This window comes from Pyrgilauda ruficollis, unplaced genomic scaffold (genome assembly GCF_017590135.1).
Source record: "Pyrgilauda ruficollis isolate IOZ18807 unplaced genomic scaffold, ASM1759013v1 scaffold287, whole genome shotgun sequence".
Lineage (NCBI taxonomy): Eukaryota > Metazoa > Chordata > Aves > Passeriformes > Passeridae > Pyrgilauda > Pyrgilauda ruficollis.
Window position 1 is genome coordinate 145,608 of NW_024524233.1, and position 14,643 is coordinate 160,250.

General features: G+C 54.3%; 1 protein-coding gene across 1 annotated transcript in view; it reads right to left on the reverse strand.

Annotated features, from left to right (window-relative positions):
• The window catches only part of SCRIB (scribble planar cell polarity protein), a 90,859-nt gene extending 84,942 nt beyond the window's left edge, over positions 1-5,917 (reverse strand). The window contains exons 1-4 of the mRNA XM_041472260.1: positions 5,788-5,917; positions 5,032-5,110; positions 3,603-3,692; positions 2,878-2,934 (exon numbers count right to left, since the gene is read on the reverse strand). Of these exons, the coding sequence (XP_041328194.1) occupies positions 2,878-2,934; positions 3,603-3,692; positions 5,032-5,110; positions 5,788-5,821 (260 nt within the window). The 5' untranslated portion in view covers positions 5,822-5,917. The remainder of the gene's footprint in view (positions 1-2,877; positions 2,935-3,602; positions 3,693-5,031; positions 5,111-5,787) is intronic.
• Between the last annotated feature and the right edge of the window lie 8,726 nt (positions 5,918-14,643).

Consider the following 14,643-nt stretch of genomic DNA (forward strand, 5'->3'; position numbering starts at 1 on the left):
CCAAAAGAACCCAGGAGAGCTGCCCTTCCCAAGTCTCTGGCAGCATCCCAGCTGCATGGGAGAAATGAGGGGTGATCACAAGCTGAACCATTCCAGAACTCAGTCAACATCTGAAGACTGACCAATTACATGGAATTTTGGCAAACAAAGGTCACTGCAAGCTGGATCTTTCAAGAAGCTCTACAATACCAAAAGGACCTGATGCATTATGGTGATCCAAACTCTCAGCACACTGTGTGCCAGGGTGGAGCTGCCAGCCCTGCCCACTCCCCAGGAACAGCTTCCTTCTCTTCTTAGGGAACCGTTCCAATAGAGAAATCCCCATATTTCTCTGGAAACAGGTCCACCTCTCAAGGCCACCCAAACCAAGCCTGTTGGGGGTGCAATAAAAGGGAGCTGTCTTGCCTGGGCCAGGCTGTAAAAACACATCTGGGTTATCAGGAAAATTAATTTCCTGCTGCATGCAGTGGTGGATTTTGAGATAAACTCCAGCAAAGGTTTATCAACAGTTTCACCTACAGGATCCTGTTACACAGCACTCCTTCACCATGAATGTACACCAACTCTAACTCGTCTGGAGGTGATGCAGCCCTGACTGTCCCTTTGCACCTACACAGCTTGAATTCCCAAAACAGGAACAAGAGACCTGGGCAACCCACACTGATGACATCTGGCAAAAGGCCTCAGTATAGACCACCCTCCACTATTCCAAAAGAACCCAGGAGAGCTGCCCTTCCCAAGTCTCTGGCAGCATCCCAGCTGCATGGGAGAAATGAGGGGTGATCACAAGCTGAACCATTCCAGAACTCAGTCAACATCTGAAGACTGACCAATTACATGGAATTTTGGCAAACAAAGGTCACTGCAAGCTGGATCTTTCAAGAAGCTCTACAATACCAAAAGGACCCGATGCATTATGGTGCTCCAAACTCTCAGCACTGAAGCCCACCTATCCATCCACTGGGAACAAAGCACCAGCCATTTCTTGCTTAAGCCATTCTCCTCTTTGGCAAGGTCACCTGATCTCATTTAGAGCTGTTCTTATGCACAATGTGCAGCCACAGTAAGTCCCAGGGCCTCAGGCAGAGAACCCCACAGCATCACTGAAATGGGTTTGGCCATGGACTGCCATCTTGTACTTGACTGACACCTCTGCTCAGAACTACCTTGGCCTTCAAGATCCACGTTCTGCTTTTGGAAATCATGCCAAAACAGAATTTGGAGAACTGGGGAAAGACGAAAACAAGCTGAATTTGCATTACAGAGTGAGTATCCAGCCTAGATTAACCCTCCAATGAAAACCACCAAAACCTCATAGCACACTACCAGCATCCTGCTGGATGGCACCCAGCTCTACCAAAGGGCAACATGGGAGCACTGAGCAAGAGAGATCTCCCAAAAAACCCAAAGGCTGTGGTCACAGACTGAATTCTAAAGACTCCAGAGATTTGGTGGTTCTGAGATGGCCAAAAGTTATTGGGAACACCTTCTCTGCAGTTTGGAAGCTCAGCCTTGGATGAAGCTGCTGCACCTCTTTGCTGACATGGTGTAAGCCAGCTGTGGCACCTGCCTGTGAGAGACCCAGGACAGGAACAGACAGAAGGGCAACACCAGGACCCCAACTCCCCCTGCCTGCCAGTTCTCAGCCCAGAATAAGTGTCCAAGGCCAAGCTGGGCGAGGCTTGGAGCACCCTGCTCTTGTGGAAGGTGTCCCTGCCCAAGGCAATGGGCTGGAACGTGATGGGCCTTAAGGTCCCTTCCGACCCAACCCATCCTGGGCTTCCATGATAAGGAGTTCTAACCCATATTGTCCTCTGTGGTGATACTTCACATGGGACCACCTCAGCTGCCCCCTCGTGTCAGCTTTGTGTGAATTCCCAAAATAGGAACCAGTGCTGCTGCTGTGCACAAGGAACCTGCTGACTGGCATCAGACAAGGCCATCTGTGACTCTGATCTGTGCTCCCACAGGTTGTAACCACAGGGGGAAGTGCCAGCAGACAAACTGAGCTCCTGCCAGGCACTGTAAGAGAGCTCTGAGCACAGGTGACAACAGCTGTACACTTCACTGAGGAGTTCATGTGGCCCCAAAGTGCTGTTCAAAAAGGAGTCAGCAGAATCCTTTCAGTGACATCCAAGGAAAGCTGGGGGAATCATCAGTGGGATGCATAAGCAGGCAGGAAACGAGCTGACAGAGCTGCTGGAGGGCAGAAAACTCAACAAACTCGGATGGGCCTGAGCAAAGACTAAAGCAGCAACGGGACAGTTCTCCACGTCCATCCACTGGAGAGCATTACCTCCACCAGCCATGTTCCCTGCCTGGAACTCATCCCTATCCTGACTCCAAAACCTGGAACAACACTTACCTCTTCTCCCTTGCTGGCTTATTTTTGTCTGCTGCAGGGGAGGCAGTTATCCCACCCAGAACAACCAGCAGGGATATCCAACAGAACAGATTTCAGAAGCAAAATGGACCCTTCAGCTGTATCCTGTTGCTCCTCAAATCCTGAAACCTCACTGTGCACAGAGCTCCTCCTACACCCCCATCCACAGTTTTCTCCTTCTTTCCAAAAGAATCCATTGCCTGCTCCACCTCTTCAGGAAAAACGGGGTTCTCACTATTTCCAGCAGCTTTTTTTGGGAATCCTGTCTATTCTAAATCAATCCTTACACAGGCTGAGTACAGGCTCTGAACATCCTTTGCTGCTCTCCAGCCCTGGACCATCCTCACCCCAACTGATGGAAATCCAGCAAGATGCAGCCTATTTGTGCCCAGCCTGAGCCCTCCCAAGCCAAGTGATGGTGCCTGCACTGGTCCCTGAGGAAGCAGCAGAAGGACCAGGCAGGAGACTCCTACAGCCCCCAGACAGACACTCACGTGGGGAGAGTCTTTAGCAGGTTCTCACGCAGCTCCAAAGTCACCAGGTTTGCCAAACTGCAAGAGAAAAGGGAGCAAGAAAGCCAGGTTCACTGGACAGGGCTCAGGGATACAAGGGGCTGCTCATCTCCCTTCCCTTGGAACCACCCCTTGTGTCCTGTGCAATGCATGGATGTGCACACGTGGATGGAGATGGGGAACAGAAACACGATGTAAATGGCTCTGCTGGACACGGTGCTTGCTGCAGTCACAAGGAACAACACTGTGCCCACACTCAGGACAAGGAACACGCTGCCACAACAGGACTGCCTGCCCAAAGAGGTCAAACCCCTCACATGAGGAAAGCCTAACCCCATGGGAGAGGCACTGCACCCCACGAGGCCATTGGCCAGCAGCAGAAATCTGAATCAAACATCGTCAGGCAGCCCACACCTGCTTGGAAAGGGGCAAATGGGCACTCAGAACACAGGGAAAAACTGGATTTCAGAAGACTGGATCAATCCTTGCTGTGCCACAACCACAGCAGGGGAAGCAGCTGGGAGCAGGACAGGAACCTTAGCAGGAAGGTCTGTTAACAAACCAAGGCTCAGAGGTGCTCTCTGTAGCACCAGGGCAAAGCTGCTCCTGGCTTGTCCCTCCAGGCCCTGCCACTGTCCTCGTGCCAGCAGCAAGGTGTCCCCACCCCAGCCCCTCCCCAGGGGGCTGCCACAACAGGCCATACTCACTTCCCAATGTCAGTGGGGAGGCTCTGCAGGGACACATCGTTCAAGGCCAAGTGGCCCAGGCTCCGGAGCTGGGTGAAGCCCTCAGGCAGCCTGTGAGAATATGAACAGACTCCGTTAATCCTGCGTGCAAAGCACAGAATCCCCCAAAACATCAAATCCACCAAAGTCAATCTCATCCCAATTGGCATCAAGGTGTGGAAAGGAGAAGAACCGGGACCATCACCAACCCTGGATGCTGATCCAGGACAAGTTCTGCTTCCCAGACCACAAAACACACTTGCACCAGGCATTACCTGCCCAGGATGGCAAACTCAGCCCTGCAGTACTTAAGCACAAGTCCCAGACTAAATCATGCCATGGGAGCATTTAGACTTGAAGAAATGAGTGCTCCCAAGCATTCCAAGTGCCCAAAACAAAGGATATCTCTGCAGATGACACTGCAGCACTCCCCGGCACCAAGCACCATCACAGCAGACCCAATGTGTGACAGAACAGGGAAAAGCCCTGGAAGGAAATTCCTGGAGGAAATTCCTCTGCTTCCACAGGCAGCTCATAGAGCCCCCTCAGCACCCACCCCCCCAACTCATCTGAACTGAGCAGAAAAAGCTCTGACAAGTAACACCTGGTGCAGAAGTGCTGGTCACTCCTGTGGTACAGGGATTGTCACCACCAGGGAAGCTTGTCCCACTCCAGCAGTGCCTGGGACCAGGAGAGGGAGCACAGTTAAATGTGCCTCAAACCTGGGCAGCACCTGCCCTGAGCACAAAGGGACCTGGACACCTGAGGCCACAAAGGGACCTGCAGGGACCCCTGCAGCAAGAGAACAGTGCCTGGAAATGAGGCTCAGCATGGCAGGGGAGCCACACAGAATCCCAACTTTATGTGTTAAAAGCTCCAGGGTACTGAAAGACAAACCAGAGATTCCTGCTTGGGCACAGCTCTGAGCACTGAGGTAAGAGGGAAACAACCAAACACGGGGAACAAAGCATGGCTGTCCTCAGTTCTGAATAAGAGATGTGGAAAAGGGGCTAAGAAGGGCCAAAAAGAGCTGAGAGTGGGGCCAAAAAGGGGCTCTAGGGTGCAGAGCATGACATGCAGGCTTTTTCTCCTCTGCAGGACAAGCCCTCATCCATTCTGGTTTGTGACCAGTGCAAAGGGAGTGACAAACTCATTGCAAGAGGACAGAAATCCTCACTGTTTACACCAGCAAAACAGCAGCTCATCACCCACAGCCCCAGGCCCCGAGGATGGAGCTCACCCCAGCTCCTCCAGCACCAAGTGTTCCACTGCCAGGAGAGCAGCTTTGGAAGAGACAGGGCTACCCCAGCCTTGGCTTCACAGGGAGACAATTACAAGATGAAGATCAGAGAAAGTCAGGCACAATGTGCAATTTCTCAGCTGGACTAATGGGCTGCACGTGCCTTCCTACCTGGAGAGAGGATTCCCACTGAAGTCTGCGATTTCCAGGGATTTGCAGAATTTGATGCTTTCAGGAATTTCTGGAATGTCTGGAAAAAAACAGGTGAAAGAAAAAAAGAGGCTTGAGAAAATGGGACAGCAGGTAGTGGTGGCAGCCTGAGACATGGCAACATGTCAGAGCTGAGGAGCACTGAGGGAGAGGAAAGGCACAGCTTCTCACAGCACGAGAGAAAGGCACAGCTTCTCCCAGCAATGAGGGAAAGGCACAGCTTCTCCCAGCAATGAGGGAAAGGCACAGCTTCCCCAGCACCAGGGAAAGGCACAGCTTCCCCCAGCACGGAAGGAAAGGCACACCTTTCCCCAGCACAGTGGGCAAGAGGGAAAGGCACAGCTTCTCCCAGCATTGAGGGAAAGGCACAGCTTCCCCAGCATTGAGGGAAAGGCACAGCTTCCCCAGCATTGAGGGAAAGGCACAGCTTCCCCAGCATTGAGGGAAAGGCACAGCTTCCCCAGCATTGAGGGAAAGGCACAGCTTCCCCAGCACCAGGAAAGGCACAGCTTCTCCCAGCAATGAGGGAAAGGCACAGCTTCCCCCAGCACCAGGAAAGGCACAGCTTCCCCCAGCAGAGGGAAAGGCACAGCTTCTCCCAGCAATGAGGGAAAGGCACAGCTTCCCCCAGCACCAAGAAAGGCACAGCTTCCCCCAGCAGGAGGGCAGGGGAGCACAGTGGGTCTGGGCACTGCTCCTGCCCAGCCATGGCCTCACCGTTGCGGGAGATGTCCAGCTCCACCAGCTGCATGAAGTTGGCCACCTCGGGCGGAAGCCTCTGGATCTCATTGTCGCTCAGGCCCAGCTTGCGCAGGTTCAGGAGCCTGAAGAAAGGCTGAGACAGAAGTGACACAGCAGGGTCAGCAGCAGCTCTGGGGAACACCCAGCTCATCTCAGGAGAAGCCTGAGTACCCACCCTGAGACCCCTGCCTGCTCCCACCACCCCATCCCAGCCAGGGGCAGTCACCAAATGGATCAGAAGCCCCTGAGATCCCTGCCTGCTCCCACCACCCCAGCCCAGCCAGGGGCAGTCACCAAATGGATCAGAATCCCCTGAGACCCCTGCCTGCTCCCCCTGTCCCATCCCAGCCAGGGGCAGTCACCAAATGGATCAGAATCCCCGTGAAGGGCTATGAGGGATGAGGGTACAAGAAAAAAGGCATGAATGAGCTGAGGCTGATCATTAATTTAGCATCTGGTACCCCACTGCTCTCCTCCCTCCTGCACAGGATACAGAGCAGACATTCCCTGTTCCCTACAGTAACAGTTCCCCTCAGGCTCTGCAGCCCAGCACCACAGGGAGGTCACCTAGAGCAGCTTGCAGCAGACACCTGAAGCCAGGGGCAGTCACCAAATGGATCAGAATCCCCTGAGACCCCTGCCTGCCTCCACCACCCCATCCCAGCCAGGGGCAGTCACCAAATGGATCAGAATCCCCGTGAAGGGCTATGAGGGATGAGGGTACAAGAAAAAAGGCATGAATGAGCTGAGGCTGATCATTAATTTAGCATCTGGTACCCCACTGCTCTCCTCCCTCCTGCACAGGATACAGAGCAGACATTCCCTGTTCCCTACAGTAACAGTTCCCCTCAGGCTCTGCAGCCCAGCACCACAGGGAGGTCACCTAGAGCAGCTTGCAGCAGACACCTGAGTTTGTGAGGCAGGTCCAGAAGGGCCAACAAAGGAGAAAGCCAAGGAGACATCCCAAAGAGCTGTCCCTGCAGCTGCACACCCCTGCTGTGCAGCACGTTTGGCCAGGACATCACTGGCAGGTCCCCACACCACCAGGGACAGGCTGGTGCCCCTTGTGCCAGGTGGAAAAGGCACAGGTGAGCTGTCAGCACGGCCCCAGGTAACACTGAACCAGACAAAGCAGGAAAACTCCTTTCTAGAAGCACCACAGCCATAGGAACGGTGGCTGGAAGGGCCCTCACAACATCTGACTTTTTCACACACCCCTTGGGGCTCCCAGAATCAGCTGCAAATGGCAAATTCCAGGATCCACCAATCACTCCTCCAAGCCACCACCAGCCCCAGCGAGTTCAGTAAACACAATGTACTGTAATTATCAACTGACCACATACTGCAGCTGATTCTAACCACTGCCAGAGGTCAGCTCCTGGACAGGATGGGAACCAGGGCTGGGGTGTTTGCTGCATTTCCTGGATTGTTTCAGATACTGGGAATAACAAACAACAATGTGGGGCCACTGCAGAAAATGCTCAGAAGGGACCTAGAACGAACCCAGGTCTGTGCAGTGACATGCACAGGCCATGTCTAAATAACACCACCCCCTGTTTGTCCTCAGGAGAGGCAGGGAGGGGTCACAGCAGCACAGGAGAGGCAACCCTGGGGTCGTCCAGAGGTCCCAAAGCATGGCCAGAGTCGGGGCTCCTCCTGCAGCCCACACTGAGAGGGACCAAACCAGAGCAGGCTCTGAACCTCCCTCCTCAGGTGCCTTTCCAGGTGCCCACCTGCACAAGGGCTGCTGGGGAGGCCTCCCCAGGAACTCCTGGTGCCTTTCCAGGTGCCTTTCCAGGCACCCACCTGCACAAGGCTGCTGGGCAGGCCTCCCCAGGAGCTCCTGGTGCCTTTCCAGGTGCCTTTCCAGGCACCCACCTGCACAAGGCTGCTGGGCAGGCCTCCCCAGGAGCTCCTGGTCCCAGGAATTCCTGCAGGGTACCTTCAGCTGTGGAGCACCCTCAGGACTCCCCAGGAATTCCTGCAGGGTACCTTCAGCTGTGGAGCACCCTCAGGACCCCCCAACACTGCAGAAAACGAGAGCACAGAGCAGACAAGGGAGGAACAAACGTGACCCTGAGAAGATGCACAGGGCACAAGCGAGCTGCTCCCCCTCCTGCAGGGAAGCCACGAGCTCTGCTGCTGTAACTGGAGCAGTTCCTGCAGCTCCCAAGGCTCTGCAGCTCCCAGGTGCCAGGCACTGCTGAGCACAGGTGGGTGTCTGAGGGGCACAAAGCCCAGCACAGCCCCTGGGGCTGTCCTGCTCCCACTCTGCACAGAGAAGTGATCAGGGATGAACAGCACCGATGGGAAGTTCACACCTCTGACATCCTAAAGAACCATAATAATTGTGTAAGGAGTAAATAAATTTAAAAAATAACCCCTCTCACCAGCTCATCACTGGCCTGTTTGACTCTGTTTATCTAATGCAGACCAGCTCAGTGAAAAGGAAGTGGGTGAAAGTCTAAATGACAACAAAGGTCCAGGGGAGCAGGAGTTTAGAGACTTGATTTGCTATTGTTTCCTAGAGCCTTCTCCTAATTTTAGAATGCAAGGAAATTCCAGACAAGACATGGTGCTGACCTGCCAGAGTCTGCACACTGGAAAATAACCACAGGGGCTGAGCACTGCTGCCCAGGGCACAGGTAGCCTCAGAACACATGTCCACACTTATAAAGGACATTAGGTTTATTAAATAAATAAACCCAGGCTGTGTACGGTGCAGCAGCTCCCAGCTCCTTCTTTTTTCTTAGAAAGAAAATGAAAAGGTTTCCAGGCCCCGTGGCACTGCCAGAGCTGGGCACAGCCCATGTGCAGAACTGCAGGAGCTGCGTCCCACTTGGCAGAATCACTTACACTGGACCCGAATAAAACATTTAGATGTGACAAAAAGTAAAACCAGCCAACAGCGGTAGCCAGAAAAAACAAACGTGAGAATGACAGTGTTTTCATGCCTGAATGCAGGATTTATATTTGTATTTATGAAAGATGGCAAGAGGATGTGACCAAGAGCTGCAAACGCTGCCTCTGACATAAATTTCCATGTCATTTCCAGGTCAGTATTCTGGGAGCTGAAGACTTCAGCTCAGCCCAACAACTCAGAGCAAAGGCTGCACAGGAGGTTCACTTGTGACACTCGAAATTGAGAACAAATTGATGTAAAAATTCTTACTAGAACTAAGAGTGAAACCTTGATTACACGTCTCTGGAGACTGGCAATTATCCCCTTTGCTAATCAAAGTTTACCCCAATTCCCAGAGCTGACAAAGCAAACCCCTGGATTTGGCACCACACTTAACATCTCCAATAAAGGGAAACTCCCCCAACTTCAACATTTTCTGATTTATAAAATAAAACACCACCAAATGTGCCCAACCCAGGTCCCTCCATATGCAAACTGGACTCAGAGTACAAGAAAATTTGAAGTTTGAAGAAGAAAAAAAGGTAAGCCCAATCTCTCCCTGTTTCCTGGCAGCCCAGAAGCCCAAAGCTCACAAGGACCAGCACAGAAATATTCCAGCACACAGGAATCCAGAATCAGCACGGGAAGATTCCAGCACACGGGAATCCAGCAGCTCAGAGTGTGGTGGAAGTTATCACTAACAAAAAAAAGCTAAAGATTAGGGGGTACCAACATAATAGCAGCTGGGTGTAACTGGGGGAAAAGGCTTTGCAAAGCAGGGTGCATTACAAAGATACTCTCTGTTGAAGCATGGGAGTATTCACAGGGTAGATAAGGCAGAAAACAGCTACAAAACTGTCCTACAATTCAAATTCAGGGACATAAACTCTTACAATGCGCAGAGCAGAGCAGCCACAGTGCAACCAACTGGAAATATATTAAATAGTCATTAATTACGGACAGGTATAAAAGAGTTTGTAAAGAACCATATGCCAAAAGGTAAGAAATGCTCCACAAAAATGACAACATTGCAAAAAAAGGCAGAAAACTGAAATTCAGGCTCCTCACCAGGTTTTCAGGTGTAACATGAACACAGCAGCCCCTCGGGAGCCAAATGCATGCAAACACATTCAAGGGTTTTCACTAAGTTCTGAAACTAAATTCAGATACTTCAAAACTTAAAAAAGTCAAAAAAAGCAACCTAGACCCATGGATTTTTCAGTCTAAAGGGACAGATATAATCTGATACAATATCCTTCCAATCCTTTGTATATCACAGACCCATGAAATTGGAAGGTACCTGGGGATCTCCAGTCCAGCCTCCTGCTCAGGGCAGGATCAGGATGAGGCCAGAGCAGGCTGCTCAAACCTTCAACCAGGGGGGATGGCCCAAAACTCCTCTGGGCCCCTGGCTCCACCAAATAATGATCCTCCCAGGGCAGCCTCTTGGCTCCAGTGGTCCACAGGCCTCTGTGAAACCAACAAACCCCTCACGCATCCCCCTCTGCTGCTGCCAGTCACATACTGAGTGTGGTCAACATCACCCCTCAGATGGAGCCAGCAGCGTTTGGGGGGCTCCTCATGGGCTAAACCCTGCCCAGTGACACCCCAAAATCACCACACATCCCCAGTCACACAGCTCCCCCCTACAGACCTGCCTCTTCCTTTCTGCATCCTGTCCTTGTCACGGGGTGGCTTTTTTCCCCCTTAACTGGAGAATGGAGACACCTGGTGCTGGGTTTTCAGTGCCGAACTCTGTTTTGACTGGAAGTTATGTGATGGCAGTTTTGGGACGCCAAACCATAGAAAGGTTTGGGTAGAAAGGGACCGTCAAGACCATCCAATCCCACTGGCTGCCATGGCAGGGACACCTTCCACTAGCCCAGGGTGCTCCAAGCCCCATCCAGCCTGGCCTTGGACACTCCCAGGGACCCAGCTGCTCTGGGCACCCTGTGCCAGGGCCTGCCCACCCTCCCAGGGAACAATTCCTTCCCAAGATCCCATCCATCCCTGCCCTCTGCAGTGGGAAGCCATTCCCCTTGTGCTGTCACTCCAAGTCTTTGTGCAATGTCGCTCTCCAGCTTTCCTGGAGCCCCTGCAGGTACTGAAAGCCTGCACTAAGGTCTCCCAGAGCCCTCTCTTCTCCCAGCTGAACAATCCCAAGTCTCTAGCCTTTCATCACTGGAGAGGTGCTCCAGCCCTCTAATCATCTCTGTGGCCTCCTCTGGGCTCGTTCCAACTGGCTGATCTATGCAGGAGTGAGAAAGGATGAAAGCCCCACACAATTATTAGCGAGCCTCTTGATCCAGAGCACTGCATTTGGCATCGGTTTACGAAAGAGAAATACCCGGTGCTGACAGCAGCATCACACGGTGACAGCCAAAGCTGTGCCCAGAATGAGCCCTTCCAGGTCAGAGCCAGCCCAGCTCACGCTCAGTGGGGAGGCCAGTCCTGCCCCAGGAACATTCCCACACCCCACACTGGGGCTGGACCGGGGTTACCCACAGAAACAGGAACAGGCTCAGCCGGTTTGGGAAACCAGACACGCTGGTAGCAGCACACACAGCTCCCCTGGCAGATCCACCTTTGGCTCCTGCTGAGCAGGAGAGCAGCTGGGCAGTGGGGCAGCCCCAGGCTGACCCTGCACATGATTCTCCCTGACAACACCAGGATGCCCAACACCCACTGGCAGAGCTTTCCAGCCAGCAAGAGGCACAAGCAGCGAAGTCCCTGCCCCTGGGGAGCTGGGGAATCACGAGGTGTGCCTGTACCTCAGCCAGGGCAGGGCACAGCTCCAGGTCCACAGGGAAGCAGAGTGTTCCCAGAAGGAAGGAGATGCCCACCTGAGCCAGGAACAACCCTCTGCCCTCATAACCCCAGCGTGGCATGGTGGGCCAGCAGCAGCACGGACGGGTGGCACTGGAGGAGGCACTGGCCAACATCAGGACGAGATGAGCCACTCCTGAGCAGGGACAACAGGACCCCTGCACCCCTTCCTCATTCCCTGCAAGGGGAAACAACTGTCCTGCTCCAAACCTGCACCAGCCACCTCCTGCCCTGCCCAAGAGACCTGCACCTGTCCTCACAGCCTGCAGCAGCAGCAGGCAGGCATCCCAGGCCCTGCAGACTCCAGAACAGAGCTGCCAGGCACATCCAAACAGCAGGGGATGTTCTGGGGAGCCAACAGCTCCGGAACTACAAAGGTGCAGGTGGAGGAGGGACAGGCTGTCAGGGACAGCAGCTCGCTCCAAAAGGCAACCTGCAGCACAGATCCATGCAGATCCATGCAGGGGGTGAGGCTGGAAGGGACCTGTGAACACCAGGTACTCCAAACTCTGCTCAGAGAAAGGTCAGCTACAGCACCTGGGGAAGTATGGCAGTTTTGGGACGCCAAACCATAGAAAGGTTTGGGTAGAAAGGGACCGTCAAGACCATCCAATCCCACTGGCTGCCATGGCAGGGACACCTTCCACTAGCCCAGGGTGCTCCAAGCCCCATCCAGCCTGGCCTTGGACACTCCCAGGGACCCAGCTGCTCTGGGCACCCTGTGCCAGGGCCTGCCCACCCTCCCAGGGAACAATTCCTTCCCAAGATCCCATCCATCCCTGCCCTCTGCAGTGGGAAGCCATTCCCCTTGTGCTGTCACTCCAAGTCTTTGTGCAATGTCGCTCTCCAGCTTTCCTGGAGCCCCTGCAGGTACTGAAAGCCTGCACTAAGGTCTCCCAGAGCCCTCTCTTCTCCCAGCTGAACAATCCCAAGTCTCTAGCCTTTCATCACTGGAGAGGTGCTCCAGCCCTCTAATCATCTCTGTGGCCTCCTCTGGGCTCGTTCCAACTGGCTGATCTATGCAGGAGTGAGAAAGGATGAAAGCCCCACACAATTATTAGCGAGCCTCTTGATCCAGAGCACTGCATTTGGCATCGGTTTACGAAAGAGAAATACCCGGTGCTGACAGCAGCATCACACGGTGACAGCCAAAGCTGTGCCCAGAATGAGCCCTTCCAGGTCAGAGCCAGCCCAGCTCACGCTCAGTGGGGAGGCCAGTCCTGCCCCAGGAACATTCCCACACCCCACACTGGGGCTGGACCGGGGTTACCCACAGAAACAGGAACAGGCTCAGCCGGTTTGGGAAACCAGACACGCTGGTAGCAGCACACACAGCTCCCCTGGCAGATCCACCTTTGGCTCCTGCTGAGCAGGAGAGCAGCTGGGCAGTGGGGCAGCCCCAGGCTGACCCTGCACATGATTCTCCCTGACAACACCAGGATGCCCAACACCCACTGGCAGAGCTTTCCAGCCAGCAAGAGGCACAAGCAGCGAAGTCCCTGCCCCTGGGGAGCTGGGGAATCACGAGGTGTGCCTGTACCTCAGCCAGGGCAGGGCACAGCTCCAGGTCCACAGGGAAGCAGAGTGTTCCCAGAAGGAAGGAGATGCCCACCTGAGCCAGGAACAACCCTCTGCCCTCATAACCCCAGCGTGGCATGGTGGGCCAGCAGCAGCACGGACGGGTGGCACTGGAGGAGGCACTGGCCAACATCAGGACGAGATGAGCCACTCCTGAGCAGGGACAACAGGACCCCTGCACCCCTTCCTCATTCCCTGCAAGGGGAAACAACTGTCCTGCTCCAAACCTGCACCAGCCACCTCCTGCCCTGCCCAAGAGACCTGCACCTGTCCTCACAGCCTGCAGCAGCAGCAGGCAGGCATCCCAGGCCCTGCAGACTCCAGAACAGAGCTGCCAGGCACATCCAAACAGCAGGGGATGTTCTGGGGAGCCAACAGCTCCGGAACTACAAAGGTGCAGGTGGAGGAGGGACAGGCTGTCAGGGACAGCAGCTCGCTCCAAAAGGCAACCTGCAGCACAGATCCATGCAGATCCATGCAGGGGGTGAGGCTGGAAGGGACCTGTGAAGACCAGGTACTCCAAACTCTGCTCAGAGAAAGGTCAGCTACAGCACCTGGGGAAGTATGTGCACACACAGCAATGTCTAGTGACATACACACACAGCAGTCACACACATGTACTCACACAGCAGAGTCACATGTGACATGTATACACACAGCAGAATCTCAAAGGGCCTTCTAAGCCCATCCTCTGTCTTTAAGGAACCATCTGGAGCAGGTTCCACCCCCTCTCTGCCACGACCAAGCCTTCAAGTTGTGTTTCTCCAGCTGATGTGACGTGTCTGTGAAGCTCCCAGCAAGAGTGCTGAGGCTGCAGCAGAGCCCCAGGACATGAACAAAGGGCTGCTGGAGCTGTTAGGTGATCTAAGAGAACCACAGTGTCCAGTGGTGCCAGGAATTCAGACACCACCCCCACGTCTCCCTCCTGCTGCAGCGTGATGCTTGGCAGAGCCTTGGTCCGCCCCCCACTCACTTATCCAGTCAGACCAAGAGGGAGAAAATGAAAAAACGAGAAAGGACAATGGATAAAAGGCTCAGGACAAACCCTGTGAGCCACCACTCAGCTATGCCGTTTCCCAGAAACAGCACAATCCCAAGGGCAGGCCTGGAAAGGCAACCATCAGGATGAGGGACAGAGAGGCAGCCTGGCTCGGGGTGACAGTGCTGGGCCACCACGGCCACCCCCACGCTGGCCCAGGGGGCTGCTGCAGCTGCTCAGGCAGGAGAGGGAACGGGCTGCAGTCCTGGAGCACCCTGGGCAGACTGACGGAGCATGGCAGGGTCAGGGACAGAGCCACTGAGCTCCCCTGGCAGCCTGCAGCTGTCTGCACAGAGCCCTGTGCCCATCCCCTGGGCACACACCGGCAACAGAGCCTGGGTGCCCCGTCCCACCTGCAGGAGATGCACCTGCACTGCCAAGGAAACAGAGAAAGTGCCTGGCTGCTGAGCCTGGAAAACACCAAACGGGTCTGCATGCAGGCTGATCCCCCCTCCCCGGTCAGCACCACCACTCTTCCCAAACCTTT